Source organism: Mycotypha africana, assembly GCF_025528875.1.
Source record: "Mycotypha africana strain NRRL 2978 chromosome Unknown BDF20scaffold_7, whole genome shotgun sequence".
Taxonomy (NCBI): domain Eukaryota; kingdom Fungi; phylum Mucoromycota; class Mucoromycetes; order Mucorales; family Mycotyphaceae; genus Mycotypha; species Mycotypha africana.
In genome coordinates this window covers 840,492-856,170 of record NW_026515731.1, presented here as the reverse complement: position 1 = coordinate 856,170, position 15,679 = coordinate 840,492, and the positions used below count along the sequence as shown (strand labels likewise).

General features: G+C 38.4%; 6 protein-coding genes across 6 annotated transcripts; 1 reads left to right on the top strand and 5 right to left on the bottom strand.

Annotated features, from left to right (window-relative positions):
• Positions 1-491: 491 nt before the first annotated feature.
• On the bottom strand, positions 492-2,006 carry BDF20DRAFT_601067 (S-adenosyl-L-methionine-dependent methyltransferase). Its single transcript, XM_053075848.1, has 3 exons — positions 1,694-2,006; positions 1,574-1,611; positions 492-1,478 (listed from the first exon to the last, which is right to left on the bottom strand). The coding sequence occupies exons 1-3, from the start codon at positions 1,727-1,729 to the stop codon at positions 698-700; spliced, it is 855 nt and encodes a 284-aa protein (XP_052934835.1). The 5' UTR covers positions 1,730-2,006; the 3' UTR covers positions 492-697.
• A 678-nt stretch (positions 2,007-2,684) lies between these two features.
• On the bottom strand, positions 2,685-3,820 carry BDF20DRAFT_914294 (uncharacterized protein; the record flags this gene model as incomplete). The annotated part of the gene is made up of 4 exons (XM_053084169.1): positions 2,685-2,764; positions 2,832-2,941; positions 3,014-3,192; positions 3,302-3,820. 4 exons carry the CDS (start codon positions 3,818-3,820, stop codon positions 2,685-2,687), a joined length of 888 nt encoding a protein of 295 aa, XP_052934834.1.
• Positions 3,821-4,184: 364 nt separating this feature from the next.
• Positions 4,185-6,774, bottom strand: BDF20DRAFT_878131 (uncharacterized protein). The gene is made up of 6 exons (XM_053081487.1): positions 6,743-6,774; positions 6,549-6,683; positions 6,440-6,471; positions 6,286-6,370; positions 6,016-6,208; positions 4,185-5,949 (listed from the first exon to the last, which is right to left on the bottom strand). Exons 1-6 carry the CDS (start codon positions 6,751-6,753, stop codon positions 4,273-4,275), a joined length of 2,133 nt encoding a protein of 710 aa, XP_052934833.1. The 5' UTR covers positions 6,754-6,774; the 3' UTR covers positions 4,185-4,272.
• Positions 6,775-6,943: 169 nt separating this feature from the next.
• BDF20DRAFT_878129 (chaperonin 10-like protein) lies at positions 6,944-8,540 on the bottom strand. The gene is made up of 5 exons (XM_053081486.1): positions 8,421-8,540; positions 7,977-8,335; positions 7,509-7,899; positions 7,290-7,409; positions 6,944-7,222 (listed from the first exon to the last, which is right to left on the bottom strand). Exons 1-5 carry the CDS (start codon positions 8,496-8,498, stop codon positions 7,061-7,063), a joined length of 1,110 nt encoding a protein of 369 aa, XP_052934832.1. The 5' UTR covers positions 8,499-8,540; the 3' UTR covers positions 6,944-7,060.
• A 4,415-nt stretch (positions 8,541-12,955) lies between these two features.
• Positions 12,956-13,316, top strand: BDF20DRAFT_822206 (uncharacterized protein; the record flags this gene model as incomplete). Its single annotated transcript, XM_053077670.1, has 2 exons — positions 12,956-13,115; positions 13,183-13,316. 2 exons carry the CDS (start codon positions 12,956-12,958, stop codon positions 13,314-13,316), a joined length of 294 nt encoding a protein of 97 aa, XP_052934831.1.
• A 662-nt stretch (positions 13,317-13,978) lies between these two features.
• Positions 13,979-15,015, bottom strand: BDF20DRAFT_600897 (uncharacterized protein). Its single transcript, XM_053075847.1, has 3 exons — positions 14,621-15,015; positions 14,396-14,514; positions 13,979-14,314 (listed from the first exon to the last, which is right to left on the bottom strand). Exons 1-3 carry the CDS (start codon positions 14,960-14,962, stop codon positions 14,209-14,211), a joined length of 567 nt encoding a protein of 188 aa, XP_052934830.1. The 5' UTR covers positions 14,963-15,015; the 3' UTR covers positions 13,979-14,208.
• Positions 15,016-15,679: the final 664 nt, after the last annotated feature.

Genomic DNA, 15,679 nt, shown 5'->3' with positions numbered 1-15,679 from the left:
TGAACGTTGCAACAATTTTTCGTAGACGTTCCGAAATATTTTTGTTCAACACTGTTCCGTTTGAAGATGTGCTATTTAGAGATGTCTCGTATCATTGTTTTGTCTCAGCGCTGAGTAGAGCATCTTTGAAATCAAGGGATGCTTTTAAACTCTAGTGCATACTCTTAAACAGTAACATCATCCCTGGGTTTATTTAGTGTTGCTAAAAAATGCATGTGTCCGTCCGTACCTTGATTTAAAACTCTTTAATAAACTGATTGGTCAAGCGGTACACAAGCAAAATTGATTTAGCGAAGATTCGGCGTTTGGACTGTAAGCGACGATCTAGAGTGTTTGGGAGTACAGTATAATGTTTAAATAATTCAGAATCTGGGGGTGTTCAATTCGTTTTCATGCTTTTTCTGGATATTGCAAGCTGGATATAGCTTGAAAATAAAAGAAAAAACCCGCTCAAATCGCCTACAAATGGAAGCATCATTCATTATATGACAATCTTTTCAATACCAATGAGTACAGTCCGAAAAAATCCCTGTATTTTAAGATACCTTCCACCACTATCTAAAAAGAATCTGAGCTTACGAAAAGCAAACATATTTTATAATACATATATTACAGTGAATTAAAAATATTAAAAAGCGTATAAGGAAGACAATGGATATAATACGACAGGAAAGACTCAATGTCTGGTTTAAAGAAATTAAAATCTAACTTTTCTTCTTCTACCGGTAAATTTTGAATCGTTAGCGACCGGCTTGTCACCTTTCTCCCTTGCAATTCTCTTCTTCTTGTTAATCCACTCTTTATTTTTCACCGATTTTCTATCACGGCTCTTTTTCTTATACTGATGCCCCCGCTTTTCATATTGAATCGATCTCTCTTCATCTGGGTGTAAATCACCGTCTTCACCTAAGGCTTTGGGCATTTGATTTTTTATGCCTGTTTGCTGACCAGCAAATAAACAGAGATAATACTTTTTGGCTTTCTTGGAGTTGGGGTAATCAACTAACAAACCACCTTCGAAACCACACCGAGTAGCTACATCAATAATGAGTTCGATTTGATCATCATTTTCTGGATAAAATTGGAAAACTGCTCTGGCCCCTTTGGTCAATGAAGCATACAGCGTTGAAAAGAACCTTTGTAATCTAGCCTTTGGTCTGTTGATCGTCTTATCAGCATTACATAGCCATTGAAGTACTGATACACTGATACATCCATCAAACACACCGGGTCTAAATCCTACGCCCTGACCTGCATCTTGCAAGAAAAGATCTCCTTCAACTTCTCTTTCGTTGGCCACATCTAACATGGCTGAGGAAATATCTAACCCAACCCAAATATGTCCTTCTTCTTCTAAAATTTCTCCACTCAAGCCTGATCCGCACCCGATATCTAAAAGATATTTCGGTCCTTCTGAAAGATTTAACAATTCTAGGGCACGATATGCCATTTCTGCTTGAATCGAAGTGATACGTGAGCTGAAATATAAGGAAAGTTATAGTTTAAGGGTTAGCCGCATATGGCTCTACAGATATTAACCGTTTCACTCAAGGATGATAGAAGAAAAGCATACTTGTCTGTATATTTCCTGGCTTCATCATCATTATAAAACTATATAAAAACATGCATCCCAAATTTCTCAGTCAGTATGCTATTCGCGCAAAGAAAAAAAAAATTGAACTACTCAATTTACAATCTCTGGTGGTGCGATGTGTTCAGGACGTGACATTATTAAATTGTTACGGTATTAACGAGAAAGGAAGAACAATTGTCAGAAGAAATTAAAATAGTTAATTCAGTTGTTGTGACGCCCAATTTCTGGGGTGGCTTGGGTGTTTTGAATACGTTCATTGCATGAAACAGCATTGGAAACTAAAGCTCTGAAGCTGAAGAGCTAAAAGCCAAGTTGGCTGCAATTACTTGGCTACATGGGCGTGTACATGCCTATCGTAACAGACGAAAGACCAGTCAATGAATAACGCATAAGCATATAGTATCTCTGGTTAGCAAACTTTGATGTTGCTGAGAATGACGATTAATCTAAGTAGAAACGTGGCACATAGCCTATCCGAACCCGTTGCCACAAACTTGAATGTGAAGAAGAAGAGAACCATAATAGAAGACAAGACACATAGGTTTTGTATATAACCCTAGCATTTTATTGAATTCAAAAATCTGTGCCTAACAATACTTACTTTGCAAAACTGAGCAGATGAGCGTGTTCATCGTCTAACCAATCTGTCTTAACTTTTGTACTCTGAATCCAACATTATGCGTTTCAATGTTACAGAAGATTATAAACACATTGTAACGTCTGTATCTCTACGTCCACATCAACTGAATTAAACAATCGTACATTCCAATCAGTCCTTTCACCCTGAATCTCTCTAAAATCGAGTTCCTCTACTGTTTGTAGAAATCCAATCGAGTATACTCTCTCTTTTCCCCTTAGCAAATTGATTAGCAATAACAGTAGTATTTTAATAGAATCCATAAATCTTCAGCAAATTATCGACGCAAGATTATTTTTTACGAAGCTACACAAAAAAAAAATATCTTTCTCTAATCTTTCTTCGATGAATGCGCAAGTGTTAAACGGGCTGCCAAAAATAATATCATCATCCCATTGATTCCATTCAGCTTAATATCAAATATATTGAAGTCGCAATTGTAGACTTAACCGTTTATCGACGGTAGGGTTCTGGTGAGCTACGTCTATATCCACGTGAATCCAATGGAGGAGGTGGGGGAGGGGGAGCAGCATCTAAAAAAAAAAACCATTCCTAATTAAATCAACTGCTGCTTATTGTACATGAGCATTTGTTACTTACAAGGATCACTTAAGCCACGGTCACGGTCGTCCATAGGAGGAGCACCAGGAGCGTTGCCTCCGAATCGTCTACTACCCTGTCCAGGATCCTTCTTCTGGAGACCAATATCCCTACAATGAGAAAGTATTTAAAATTTCTCTGCGTAATATATACTTGAGTGAAAATTTCATAGAATCCCTTACCAGTCAAGTCTTAAACGACGTCCTTCTACGCTGAAACCATCGAACTTTTCGAAAGCGTCTTCAGCATCGCGACGATCTTCAAATTCAACGAAGGCAAATCCTTTGTTCTTGTTGGTATTTCGATCTAAAGGAATAGTAACTGATTTCAAACGACCATAACGTTCAAACATAGTAGCAACCTACATTGCAATTTTATCAGTAACGAATGCTTCACACTTCTTTCTTTTTTCCAAGACAAACGATAATGTCATAATATATCAATTAAAAAAATCACACTAGCAACTTTACATCACGTTCATTGAAGTCATAAGGAAGATTTCCTGCATAAATAGTAGTGGCATTCTTTCTATCTTCAGCAGTTCCTCTCTCAACTGGTCTTCTAGGTCTACTTCTAGGTGGATAGCGTCCTCTTCTGTCGTCATAACGGTCGTAACGGTCTCTGCGATCATAACGGTCTCTATGATCGTATCTATCGTAACGGTCATATCTGCCACCTCCTCTATCGAAGCGGTCTCCTCTGCCCCCCTCGTAGTAGTCGCGTCGAGGGGCATCGTATCTGTCTCTACCGCCTCTGCTATGGCCATAACGATCGTCATCACGATAAGAGCGTCTTTCGTCATAGTATCTGTCTCTGCTAGAGGAACGATGAGGAAGTGGTGACATAGATCTTTCACGACTCAAAGGGGATTTTCTACCAGCTGGGGGTGATGAAGCTGGTGGCGGTGGTAAGTTGCTACCGGGAGGGGGTGGTGGGTAGTCATCAACAGCATTTTGAGGTGGCATTGATGGCGATTGTTCGTTTTTCATTTTTCGTGTATTTAAAAACAAACAAAATGAAAAAAATTAAAGGAAAAGGTTGTCTGACCGGAACAAGGAAAAAAAAAATGGTAAAAAGAAAAAAGAAATAAAGTTTGGTTTTTGCTTTTAAAACCCACCCCTTTAAGATTTCTCCCATTGGTGACCTTTTTAAATGACCTCACATAAGCCACCTTATCATGGAATGATTTAGTTACGCGACATTTCGAAAAGATACACGCCATAATCTATCTCTTTTCTGACAGTGTCCAAGCTGCTCATATATATTAGTTGCTTGACTGCGGAAAATAGAGATGTTGAACATATATAAGCTTATAGACTCTAAATTCTTTAGTAATTGCCCCTCTGCCAAGCCCTCAATTTGATATACAAAGAACGTTTTTAAAGCGTAAACAGACATAATAAAAATGATAGCTTTATTTAGCAATAAAGTGCATTTGCTTCTATTCGACTTGACTATTCAGTTCTTTTTCGTTTGCTTGTCTTTCTAATTCTTGTGCGACACGGTCAATCTTCTCAAATTGCCACTTCCAAGAAGCGTTGTATAAAAAGGGTCGTAGATCAAAACGGTTATCATCGGGACTATAGGCTTCAGCATGGTAAGACGGGGTGATGGTTGTCATTTTGTGTCTGTTGATGGAGTAATAAAAAAAGAAACGCTTCACTTTGGCAGCTACTTCAGTAGGCTGTGATGTCTCACCCCACTCATGCACCAATTTTGTAAACATAGAATAAGGACCACAACGATGGATTTTACGCAAACGACCATAACATGAAAGATCATCATAAGTCATACCCATATCTGCTTCATCCGATTGAACATAGGTTTCTGTAATCGGTTCTAATTCGGCAGTAGGAATGGCATCTAAGAACTCACCCAAAATGGGCATATCAAATGTTCGTTGGGCGTAAGCAATAAATCGTTTCAAGTCTTTCTTGGAGATAGCACCGATAGGGTTCACGTCAGCACTACTACAGTCGTATTTGGTCAAATAACCTCTGAGACTTTCATCAACGTTGGCACTACCCAAAACCAACAAACCTCCGTTGATGGAGCGACACCAAGGGAGTAATTGAGCAAACAGGTAGGCCAGCAACATACGTAAACGCGCCTGAATATTTTGAAGAGCCAGGTTTTCCGTGTTCGAACCGCCATGGACGCGGTATTTAGGTGTTTTACCAGTAACAAGGGAAAACAGTCCGTGAATTGATTTCACAACACTGTCCATATTGAGATCAGTATGATAACTACCTATAACCTCAGCTAAATCTTTGGCACGTTTACGAGTTTCTTTGCTGGAGTTTTCGGTGCCCATGTAACATGTATAGAAAATATGATTAGCGAATTCACGAGGATCAGTAGGTATGTAGTGTTCATCTCTGCCGGCTAAACGACGAGCGTCTTCCAATACTTGCTGATTACCCTCCTTTGCTTCTTTCACAACTAAACGACACATGGAAGCTACAATGGTCGCCGTGGCACAACTGTCAATTCCACCACTCAAGGGTAAGAAATAGCCTGCTGTCTTGGATCGACGCAAATAATCCCACAACCAACAAGCCGGGCCCAGAGCAATTTCTTCTTCTGGAGTGTGATAAAAAGGCTCTCGAGTTTTAGTCGGTCTCACATGAATGTCGTCCACGATATGGTCGTGGCTTAACGACATGGCTACTTCTTCACGGCGGTAAGCAGGCGTTCCTTGAGCTTGAATACCACGACTAGCAACGCGAGCACGATAGGAACGAACGTCCTCCAAATCGACGGTAGCAGTTATAACCTCAACATCCTTCAGAGAAAATTGAGACCCCTGAGCTACAATTTCGCCGTTCATGACAATCATAGCACAACCATCATAATAAAGACGATCGCCGTCACAGCCCTGTTGATTGGCATACAAATAAATACCACCTACTTTGGCTGTAGCAGCCTTGATGAGATCAATACGAGTGTTCAATTTACGCAATTCATGGTGGCTACCACTGCTGTTGGTGAAAATCTCTACACCATCCAAACCCATTGTAATGTGAGGGCTGGCAGGTGTAAACAGTTCTTCGCATGTTTCACAACCAATACAAGTATCCAAAGTACTAATCACACAGTCACCAATGGGAACCAATACCTAATAGGAACGAAAGACAATATATAAAACTTCATTGCCTTAAAACTTGCACTCTTCCTGTATTACCTGTTTGGTGATTTTTGAAATCATACGAGGAAGGTAATATTGCTCGACCTTTCTTGGTGTCCAAGGAGTAAAGAAACGCAGCTCACGATAGTTGCCGTCATTGGCTAAAAACATCTTGGGACGAATCAATACAATCTTACCGTCGGCGATGATGACACGACAATTATATTTCACAGATTTATGCATGATGGGCCTACAGATAGTTTTTGAAAGATTCGTATGAGTCTTTCACACTGCTGTCCAATTACACTTTTTCATACTTTAACGTACATGCCAATATCTAAAATCATATCCTTTGCTTCCTCACTTTGAATGATCTCAGCCAAAACCTCCCAGGCATGTAAATATGTATCGCCTAGAAAGACATTTCATACATTCATTACGAGCACTCCTTCAATTATTCGTCTTCCTTTGTGCTGCTTACCTTCCAAAAAGTGATCTTGACAGCCATAGCCACTACATAGAGATGTTTGCAAAATGGCGCGTGAGTAGAATGTTTGGCTCTCAACATCCTATGTCAATAGTTTACTTACGTTACTTCGAGTTCAGGACCTACACGTAGTTTTGCGCCTCTTTCTTTCGCCACACGGATACTTTCTAATATACGCTTGAGATTTCCTTCAAAATCTAACGCCCATTGGTTGAGAGAGCAAGTTGCCAGAGTGATTCTAAAATATCATTGATCGTTAGCTCCAATTCTTAAAATCAACTGGTGAGTGACATTTACAAATGACCCATTTGAACGGAATAGACGTCGAATGAAAGAGTGATAATAAATTTGACAGTTTTGCACACAATAGGTGATGAAATTTATGGGCGGTGACTAAAAAATTGCATAATTATGATACGACCATTGATATTGGGCAAGCATACGAGCGACAGCATTTTGTTCCAACACGAAATTGTCCAATACATAGTATAATAAACTTAGCGATATAATTCTCATACTCCATCTTACTTTATTATTTAAAAATGTTTTTGAATTATAGACAAGTTAAAGGTATATACTGAATGCAACTTTGTATTCCTTCTCTTTTTTTAAACATTATTCTTGATCGTTAAGAATGACGACCTTGATAGTTCCTTCAAGACCGGCCCTTACATGCTCGAACGCTTTAAGGGAATCTTCAAACTTGTATCTGTGAGTAACAAGGCTTTTAAGGTCAACTTTGCCATTTGCCAACATTTCGACCGCAGTGGGATAAGTCTATCAACAGTCACGCAAAGAGTTTAGCCTAGATCACGACTACACAAAAGTACTAGTTGTTACTTACATTGCAGTATCTCATAACACCACGAACATCTACTTCTCTGGCGGAAACATCTGCTACAGAGATTGACTGCACAGAGGGTCCCATACCAACCAAAACAACCTTACCATTATTCTTGGCAAGCTACATTTTTTAATTGAATTGAATAAGGATAAATTAGTCGTCCAACATTATACCCACTGGATTGAAGCGAACCCTTCTAGTTGTTCGTATTGTACTTACAAAAACAGACATCTGCACACAAACTTCAACACCGGTACAATCAAATACGACATCGGCAGGCTGAATTCCAGTGGCTCGAATGATTCTGTCAGCCTCTTCCTTGGCAAAAACGTTGGTATCCTGATCTTTTGGGGGTTTATTTGTTAAGTGAACTACTTCATCTGCAATATAAGACTTTGCAAACTTCACTCTGGATTCAGAGATATCAGCAATAGTAACATGTGCAGCACCAGCAGCCTTAGCGGCAGCGGCAGTTAAGAGACCAACAGGACCAGCACCAAATACAAACACTCGGTCACCTAATTTGATTTCACCTCTTCTTGAGGCATGGATACCTACGGATAAAGGTTCGATTAAAGCACCTTCCTCGAGCGAGACATTATCTGGAAGTCTACCACATGTATACGCGTTTTAGTTGACATTTATTTCATTACGAACCTCCCTCCTTCACACATTACCCAAACTTACTTGTAACAATAATCCGCTGCATGTTTATAATAGTTGCAAAGTGTACCATCGTATGGGGGAGTAGCTGCGAAGGCCATATCTGGACATAAGTTGTATTTACCATGCTTACACATTTCACACATACGACAGGGAACGCCAGGCTCAAGGGCAACACGATCTCCTATTTTTAAGGTAGTTACGCCTTCTCCAACAGAGGCAACAATACCAGCAGATTCATGACCCAAGACCATAGGCCCGTCACAAATAAAATGTCCAATCCTTCCATGTCTCCAATAGTGTACATCAGAACCACATATTCCAGTAGCTCTTATATTTACAACGACTTGCCCAGGGCCAGCAACCGGAATAGGTCTCTCTTCCTACGAATACAACTCATTTGGTGAGTTTTGACAGTTGTCCTTATGTAACATCAAAAATGGTTCTTGTGGTTATACCATCACTTACAAAAGTAATTTCGTCTATCTTTTGAAGAACAAACGACGGGTTGTTTTTGGGAAATGAAGCAGTGGTAATAGTGGACATGAATATTGAGCTATCTATGTCAAACGGGAACGGACAAGATAAAACGAAGAAAGTTTGAAAAAAAAGTCAAAAATGATCGCTTTGTAACTTGTATAAACATTTTCTAGGTCAGCTTTACCGGGAAATTTTTCACGCATTACCCCTTTCAGAAAAACCTTTTTTCATTTCATCTGCATGATTGAAGGTTATTTTGACCTTCCCGTGCGATATGGAAAAAAGTCAGGCGAAATTGCCGAAAGGTCTCAGATGGCTTTGACCGACAACCTCGGTTGCTGTAAGTTTATGCTAGCAGTAAAAGTTTTAGTAAAAGGAAGGGCATGTTTGAGCCTATCGGGCAATTTCAACTCAATTTGGCAAAGTACTTTGCTTTTCAACTTTTTAAAGTTTTGAAATGAATGAACAGGGTCTTGTCAAACGTATTCATAAAGCTCATATAACACAAACCAAGCAATATTTTAACAACTACACATTTCATATCGTACCCTTATACGTTCTATGAGAGATATCTCGTCTACTCACAGTATATACGATAAGAAGGGTGTGAATCACCCTGAGAGTGAAGTAAAAGTGTCTAGATTATAGCGATCCAACCGCTGTTTAGGTTGTTTTTCACAATCATGTCATTCAACACTGCTGATGAAGATGGTTCTGTTGGTTTGCGCTCGATGGCATTCTTCATGACGGAGAACTATCTGTTCATAAATGCATGATAATTTAGCAAATACTGAATAAAAACATATACTTATTATTTAATAAGCCAACTTTAAAGTTTAAGACCAAGCCTCCCAGGCAACCTCAGCCCAAGAGTTAGAGAGAGTGGAACGATACTGACGTTCATATGAGTAGCGATAAAGATTGATAGACTATGTCATCGACCATTTCTAACTTAATTAATCTAGTTAGTTAACTATATCATTGATTATTTTAACTTCATTAGTTTTATTAGTTGATTCGTCACCAACTGCTACATTTTGGCTTCCCTCAAACGCAACGAGTTTGAGTGACGAATGCCTCTGGCAATCCTCAAAAAAGTGTCTTCAATAACTAGAGTTTAAATGTGCAAATGTTTCTGTCAGTCGTTAAAAATATGCATCAGTTTTGCGAAATACAGCTATAGAGTCCTAAAGTATCGATTTTCTAAACCACTTTCCAACAGACTCTTAGGTATTGATATGAGTTCGATATGGAGCATTTGCCAAAAATCATGGAACAGGAGCAGTTTTCCAATATACCAAAATGAAAATATGTTCAACATGAATCTGCTCTGGTCGAACAACCAAATAATTTCTAACAAGTTGGGTCTATTTTTGTTTTAATTTCAAAATTGCTATCAGGCTCAGACCTATATTCAAATGGAAGATGACAGGTAAAAGTATTTTGAGCCCGTTAGATAGCCAGTAGATCATTTCATCGATGTTCAATACTCAAACTCTGTTGTACACTTTTATCTGTTGGAGATTTTCGCCTCGAACAAGCTTGCAAAAAAGTTTAGCCACTGCTTTAAAATAGAAAGGTGACACCATGGCAATGATCCCTTTATACTATCTCTACTATCCAGAAGGCGGATGAGTTTTACTAATATACTTCAAGTATTGTGAACGTCCCAAAGAAACCGCTCCTGGTTAATATAACACGCTTAACCATTGATTGTTTCCTGATGGTTCCTTCTTTTCGAACATAAACTCATAGTCACTCGAAGAATAAAATAATTTAGCGTGGAAGATTGTAAAGGTTTTTGTGCGTACAATATTTGAATTTAAGGCTGATTGCTTATAAAAACCCTAATCTTCTACACAAAGTATCTGCTTTCTTACAAACTATAAAAATATGCCTATTTGAAGCAGAACGTACATCAGGCTTTTAAAATGTATCAACAGAAAATACGATGACTTGAACTCACAAGCTGAAATGATCGAATCAACAAAGAGAAAGAATATGAAAAAGAAAGGCTTTCAAATCCATTGAACATCAGACGATTCAAGAAGAAAGGAATCGAAGAAACTCAATGAAAGTAAGGTAGAAGAAGCAACGTGCCATAAAGTATATTTATTTCTTTTTTTTTTAAATATAAAAAAGCTTCCTTTTAGCTTCATCAAATGCTATAATAGCATTGACTACTGACAGGGCCAACTACGAGAAAGTAGAAAGCTATCTGACCCCAAAAAGAACTTCTGAGTCCCATCCCGTTGGCCGAAGCTACTAAGGCAGAAGTGCGACAATGATCTGGTTTTCCATTCACTTTAGCATAACCTGGCAATATGGCTTCGAAGCTTCAGAAAAAACCAGGCACTGAACCAAAATACCCCATACCTTCCTTTGCCAAGAATGTGGAAGTGGCCTACGCAGAGGAACCGCACCAACGCCGGGCAGGGTATTATATATGGTCACTGGCCAAATCACGAACAAATCGGACCAACATGCATACGGTCCCGTATAGAGAAAGCAGCATTTCGACAATTATAGTGCCAATCTGAAACACATATACCATCTAGACTCCAGTAACTGCTAGTCACAGTCCTATACCGTCTATCGTACTGAAGTACGACCTAGGAGAATCACCCCCGTAAGTGCAATATATGGTTTCAAATAAGTCTGGGTTCAGGGTTCCTCCACAAGACCTGAAATCTCAATGAGCTACTGAAGGGCAATATACTGGCCAATGCTTTCATCATGAGGGAGCATTACAATCGAAATGGTAGCGACAAATCTTCTTGCTCCGTATATTTAAAGCTGTACCCTTGTCCGAAGACAATGACTAGATTAGGAACCCTCCGTAACTACCTAAGGAAGAGGCGGCTGGGTCACCAGACAAACCCTCGAAGAGTTTCACACTATAACGTTTAGGAGGCAAAGCACATCTTGCTCGAAAAACGATCAAAGCGAGAAAGGGTTTTTAATAAGTGGACGACCCATAAATGAGGCTTGAAAGGGACAAAGAGAAAGGGGAAGAAAAGAAAGAAAAAAAAAAACGCAGAAAAGCAACGCAAAACTGCACTCAATTTATACTTTTTGAAAGGGGAGTCGCACAGAGTTGAGAATAAGGAGGAGGGGGGGCAAACGTTGCATTGGTTTTCATAAAGCGCATGTTTGCTTGTTTTTGTTATTAGGATCGGTAATTAGGTTTGTAATCATCGCATGTCATCAAAAACATCTGACTTATTTATAGTATAATCGTGCTGGTAGAGCTCTGTATTTGTAGGTATTGCAACATACAATCATGTCGTCCCTAAGAAAAGACTCCTTTATTACTGATGAGGGCTGTGGTTTGGACTACTTGTTAGGTAGTATACAACATATTCAGCGACGTTATCCCTTAAACGACTGCATAATGAGGCATCTGCCTGGGAACATAATTCGGTATCGTTTTCTCTCCTTATAAGAGCGCAAACAATTAAAATTTGATCTAGCTATATATGGCTATTTCTAAAGTGCATAGGTTAATAACTGTATAATTAGTACACTCACACAGCTACGCATAAATGGCTTTTGTATATGTACGATTATTCGCTGCTGTACTACTTTTGGTACTGACTGGATTAGCAATAAAAAAGTTCAAAAGTTGTCATTTAGAAATAAATCCTCTAAAGATGGTGAGCATACAAATCTGCCAAGCAATCCTGACGTATAACAAGCTGGTCAAGTCTCTTTTACTTGTAGTTTATCTGAACTTCTTGACAAAAAAAAAAAACAAAAAACAAAAAAAAACCAGCGTTCTCAACAATTTCATTATGCGTGACAATAGCGCTTTTTATCCTAAGGAATGCCGTGTCTTTTCATGAGCACAGTTCATACAATACGTTGAACTGTTGGTTAATTATATTGATCATATTATTCCTTTAACAATTTTTTGATTTTTCTGGACTCCTCAATCTTCACCTTCGATCAATTATGGTAGTTTATTGTCGACTGCAGTGCTACGATAAGTTTCATATTGAATTCTTTTAGTTATAAAAAGATGGGATCAAGTCCAAGCTTTTAAGGTGAATTGAATCTGCCCAGAATTGCCCCATTTTAAACACGCTAACAAGACAAAAAAAAAAAAGGTTGATAGTCCTTTCTCGCAAAGGAGGCCGTTCTTAAACCATACTACCATCAGATGAAGGGAAGATGGGGTTTATGCCAACGTTGACTCATCTAAAATTCATGTTTAATCGGAAAATGGATAAGAGAAATCTTTCAAAAAATAGGCACGGTTCTGTGAGGGAATGATAGTTTTTTCGTTTCCCACCATCCGTATATGTATCAGTGACATTCTGATACTGTGGTCTGAACGTTCTTCTCAACTGAGAGGGGTATGTCGTAAAAAACCATAGCTTTTCCACTATTTCATCATACCTTCCTATTATCGGCAGTTCAAAACTGGTGGAGTTTGTCAGCGTCTAGTGGAGTTTTTTATAGGTACAACTTGAATTGTTCTGACACCTTTTCTGTCAGCTTCTAAAAGTAATATTATACGCATGTCGGCAATATTATACGTTAAATGGAACGGAAAGAGGTTTCCTGTAGAGTTCACTGGTACAAAAGAATTACAGGACACAACAGTTCGTGAACTCAAAGCAACCTGTCACCACATAACGGGAATCGATCCGAAATTCATGAAGATCAACGCTTTTGGTGGTAACGATGAAGAATCGCTTAAAAGAGGAAAGCTGTCAATTCACTCAGTATAATTTTTTTTTTGTAGCGTACATGACACAAGATGATTTACCTCTTAGTGCTTATGGACTTCGATCGGGTTGCTTTATTACTTTAAAAACTATGGTAAAATACAGATTTTCATCCTTGAAAAAACTTGCCTTTCAGGTTTTAAACTTTTGACCGCTGTAGAGACAAAAACAACACGAACATACTCGTACGAAAGACAGCCAGACTACGGAAGATAAACCGCTGGAAACAACTTCAGCAGAAGAACAGAACATGTTGGTTCAGCTACAAACGATCCGATCGAACTTGGACACCAAGATCGCAGCAGAAGTGCAGAAATACGAAAAAAGTGTGAAAGAATATTTAGCGCAATCTACGAGAACAAACAAAGAGAAAAAGAAACTAGTGTATACAGGAGCTTATTTGAACGAGCAGCTCATGCATGCATTATTTGATCTAGACAGTGTTATCTGTGGGCCTGATAACGTAGAAGCTCGTGCGTCACGAAAAGATAACGTAAAGCGGGCACAAGCATTGTTAGACAAGCTAGATGAAACCAAAACAATTGTGAAGGATACATCCATTATTGATGCAGACGAAGCATAAGAATTGATTCAAGCAGACTTTGCCGCATATTTATAGGCCTTGCTGATATTGTCATTGAACATACATTTACTTATAGAATACCCTATTTACAGCAACTTTACTGTGTTGGCGTTGATAGACGAATGGATAAAGGAATTAAAGATATTGAAAAGTTGACTTCATCATCCTCCTGTCTCCTGTCTTTTAAACACAGAGACGTCCGTATGTAATTTTGTTACAAATGTTTAATTAGTTGGATGCCAAGAATGATTCAACATTAAACAAAAACGTATTATATGTATAAGAAGTATATAAAAAATGTATTGGTTTCTGTTGTTATTAGCTTTTGAAACAAAAAACTGTTTTCTTTACAATTTCTGTCATCATCTCGCTCAAATCTCATAGGGAAATACATTCCTTTTTTTTTTTTTTTTTTCATTACGAACGTTGTAATTGAATCCACATATTACATTTATCGTCGTTACTCAGTTAATTCCTCGGATGCTGTACTATGATCGTCCTTTACAATCAAAACAGAGCACTTTAAATGATGGGTCAGATAATCCGATACTGATCCAATAAATTGTCTATGTATAGCAATCCATTATTGTATCTGTAGGTTAATGTACTTGCTGGTCGTCTCGTCCACGTCTCTCTATCATACTAACCTCTTAAAAAATCCCAAGCCACGACTTCCAACAATGACCAAATCTACGTTGTTTGCTTCTGCAAAGTCCCGTAATGTCTCGCCCGGATCTCCACTCAATACTCTAGGATTGACTGTAATCTATACGTATATACAGTAGAATAGAGATAGTTTGAGCATTGCCATTATTTTCGCAACTCATATGTCAAAAGGTGGACTGACAAGGACGGCAGCTAGTTATTCTTACATTTTTACTCTTAAACCACGCAACGACTTGTCGAAGTGCGTCACATGAATCTTTTTCTAATTGAGATACCCGTTCTTTGTAATCATCTGCAATCCAACTACTAGAACCAGCGATGGAAGACTCCAATCCAAAGGTGCCTTCCACTGTTACAGCGTCGTCATTGACAATTATTGCCAAAGTAATATCGTCATCCGGAAAGATCATTCTTTTCTTAACGATCCATTCCATGGCTGCGTTAGAGACTTTTGAATGATCATAGCCTATTAATATTCTTCTGTGAGGTGTTGAATCAGAGCCTCTGTAGGCGCCCATAAGAGCAGTAGCGCTATCTTTTTGCTTCATTATTTTTCGGTTTTTTTGCTTCAGTAATTATGGCAAACAGTAATGAAAAGAAGAACGGGGGAAGAGTTTTTTTCTTTTTCAACACTGAAGCGGACCTTTCTACACATTTTGCATGAATTATGTCGATTATTGGTCCGTTTAATTTAGGGATTGGCAGGATTCAGAGCAGGTTACTTTTTATCGTTATCTTTGGAAGTTGGAAGTACATGCATTTAACCCATTTTCGTTAAAGGAAACATATTTGACAAACTTAGGCTTCTAATGAAAATCTTAGATGCTAATGCATCATCATCTTTTAAACTCCTCTGCAGAATGGTAAGTGACAAATCGCATATCCAACAAGTTGAAAGAACCAAGTAGTCCTTTAAAAAATCGAATGATTTTTTGTTATGCAATGGATAAGCGTGACAGTGCAAATCTTTGACAGGGTTCCATTGAAGTGGATGAATCTCTGAAAACCGGTTTATAATCGAAGGTAAAAGATACTCTCTTATGAATGATAAAGAATTCTGTACTTGTAGTCATTATTATTACATAAATGCTCTTGTTCGTAATTCATCCTCTTTACCCGTCATCGTAAAAGGTGGAAAAGCGAATTACGTAAAAAGAAAGCTTCTAGAAAAAACCCTTCAAATCCTAACGAACCTAGTAGCTTAAATACAATCAGCTGACTACCACAATAAAAACTTTGCATGCTTTTCTTTTTGCAATGGCTGT

Bases quoted from the DNA above. Each gene is read 5' to 3' on its own strand.
- BDF20DRAFT_601067 (XM_053075848.1), bottom strand. From the start codon at position 1,729: ATGTCACGTCCTGAACACATCGCACCACCAGAGATT. The intron at 1,612-1,693 runs GTAAATTGAGTA...GTTTTTATATAG, and splicing joins ACATCGCACCACCAGAGATT to TTTTATAATGATGATGAAGC. The intron at 1,479-1,573 runs GTATGCTTTTCT...CTTATATTTCAG, and splicing joins GCCAGGAAATATACAGACAA to CTCACGTATCACTTCGATTC.
- BDF20DRAFT_600897 (XM_053075847.1), bottom strand. From the start codon at position 14,962: ATGAAGCAAAAAGATAGCGCTACTGCTCTTATGGGCGCCTACAGAGGC. The intron at 14,515-14,620 runs GTAAGAATAACT...ATATACGTATAG, and splicing joins CGTGGTTTAAGAGTAAAAAT to ATTACAGTCAATCCTAGAGT. The intron at 14,315-14,395 runs GTTAGTATGATA...TGCTATACATAG, and splicing joins GGCTTGGGATTTTTTAAGAG to ACAATTTATTGGATCAGTAT.
- BDF20DRAFT_878129 (XM_053081486.1), bottom strand. From the start codon at position 8,498: ATGTCCACTATTACCACTGCTTCATTTCCCAAAAACAACCCGTCGTTT. The intron at 7,900-7,976 runs GTAAGTTTGGGT...TACATGTGGTAG, and splicing joins GCAGCGGATTATTGTTACAA to ACTTCCAGATAATGTCTCGC. The intron at 7,410-7,508 runs GTAAGTACAATA...TAAAAAATGTAG, and splicing joins GTGTGCAGATGTCTGTTTTT to CTTGCCAAGAATAATGGTAA.
- BDF20DRAFT_878131 (XM_053081487.1), bottom strand. The intron at 6,371-6,439 runs GTAAGCAGCACA...ATGTCTTTCTAG, and splicing joins TCAAGATCACTTTTTGGAAG to GCGATACATATTTACATGCC. The intron at 6,209-6,285 runs GTACGTTAAAGT...AACTATCTGTAG, and splicing joins ATGATTTTAGATATTGGCAT to GCCCATCATGCATAAATCTG.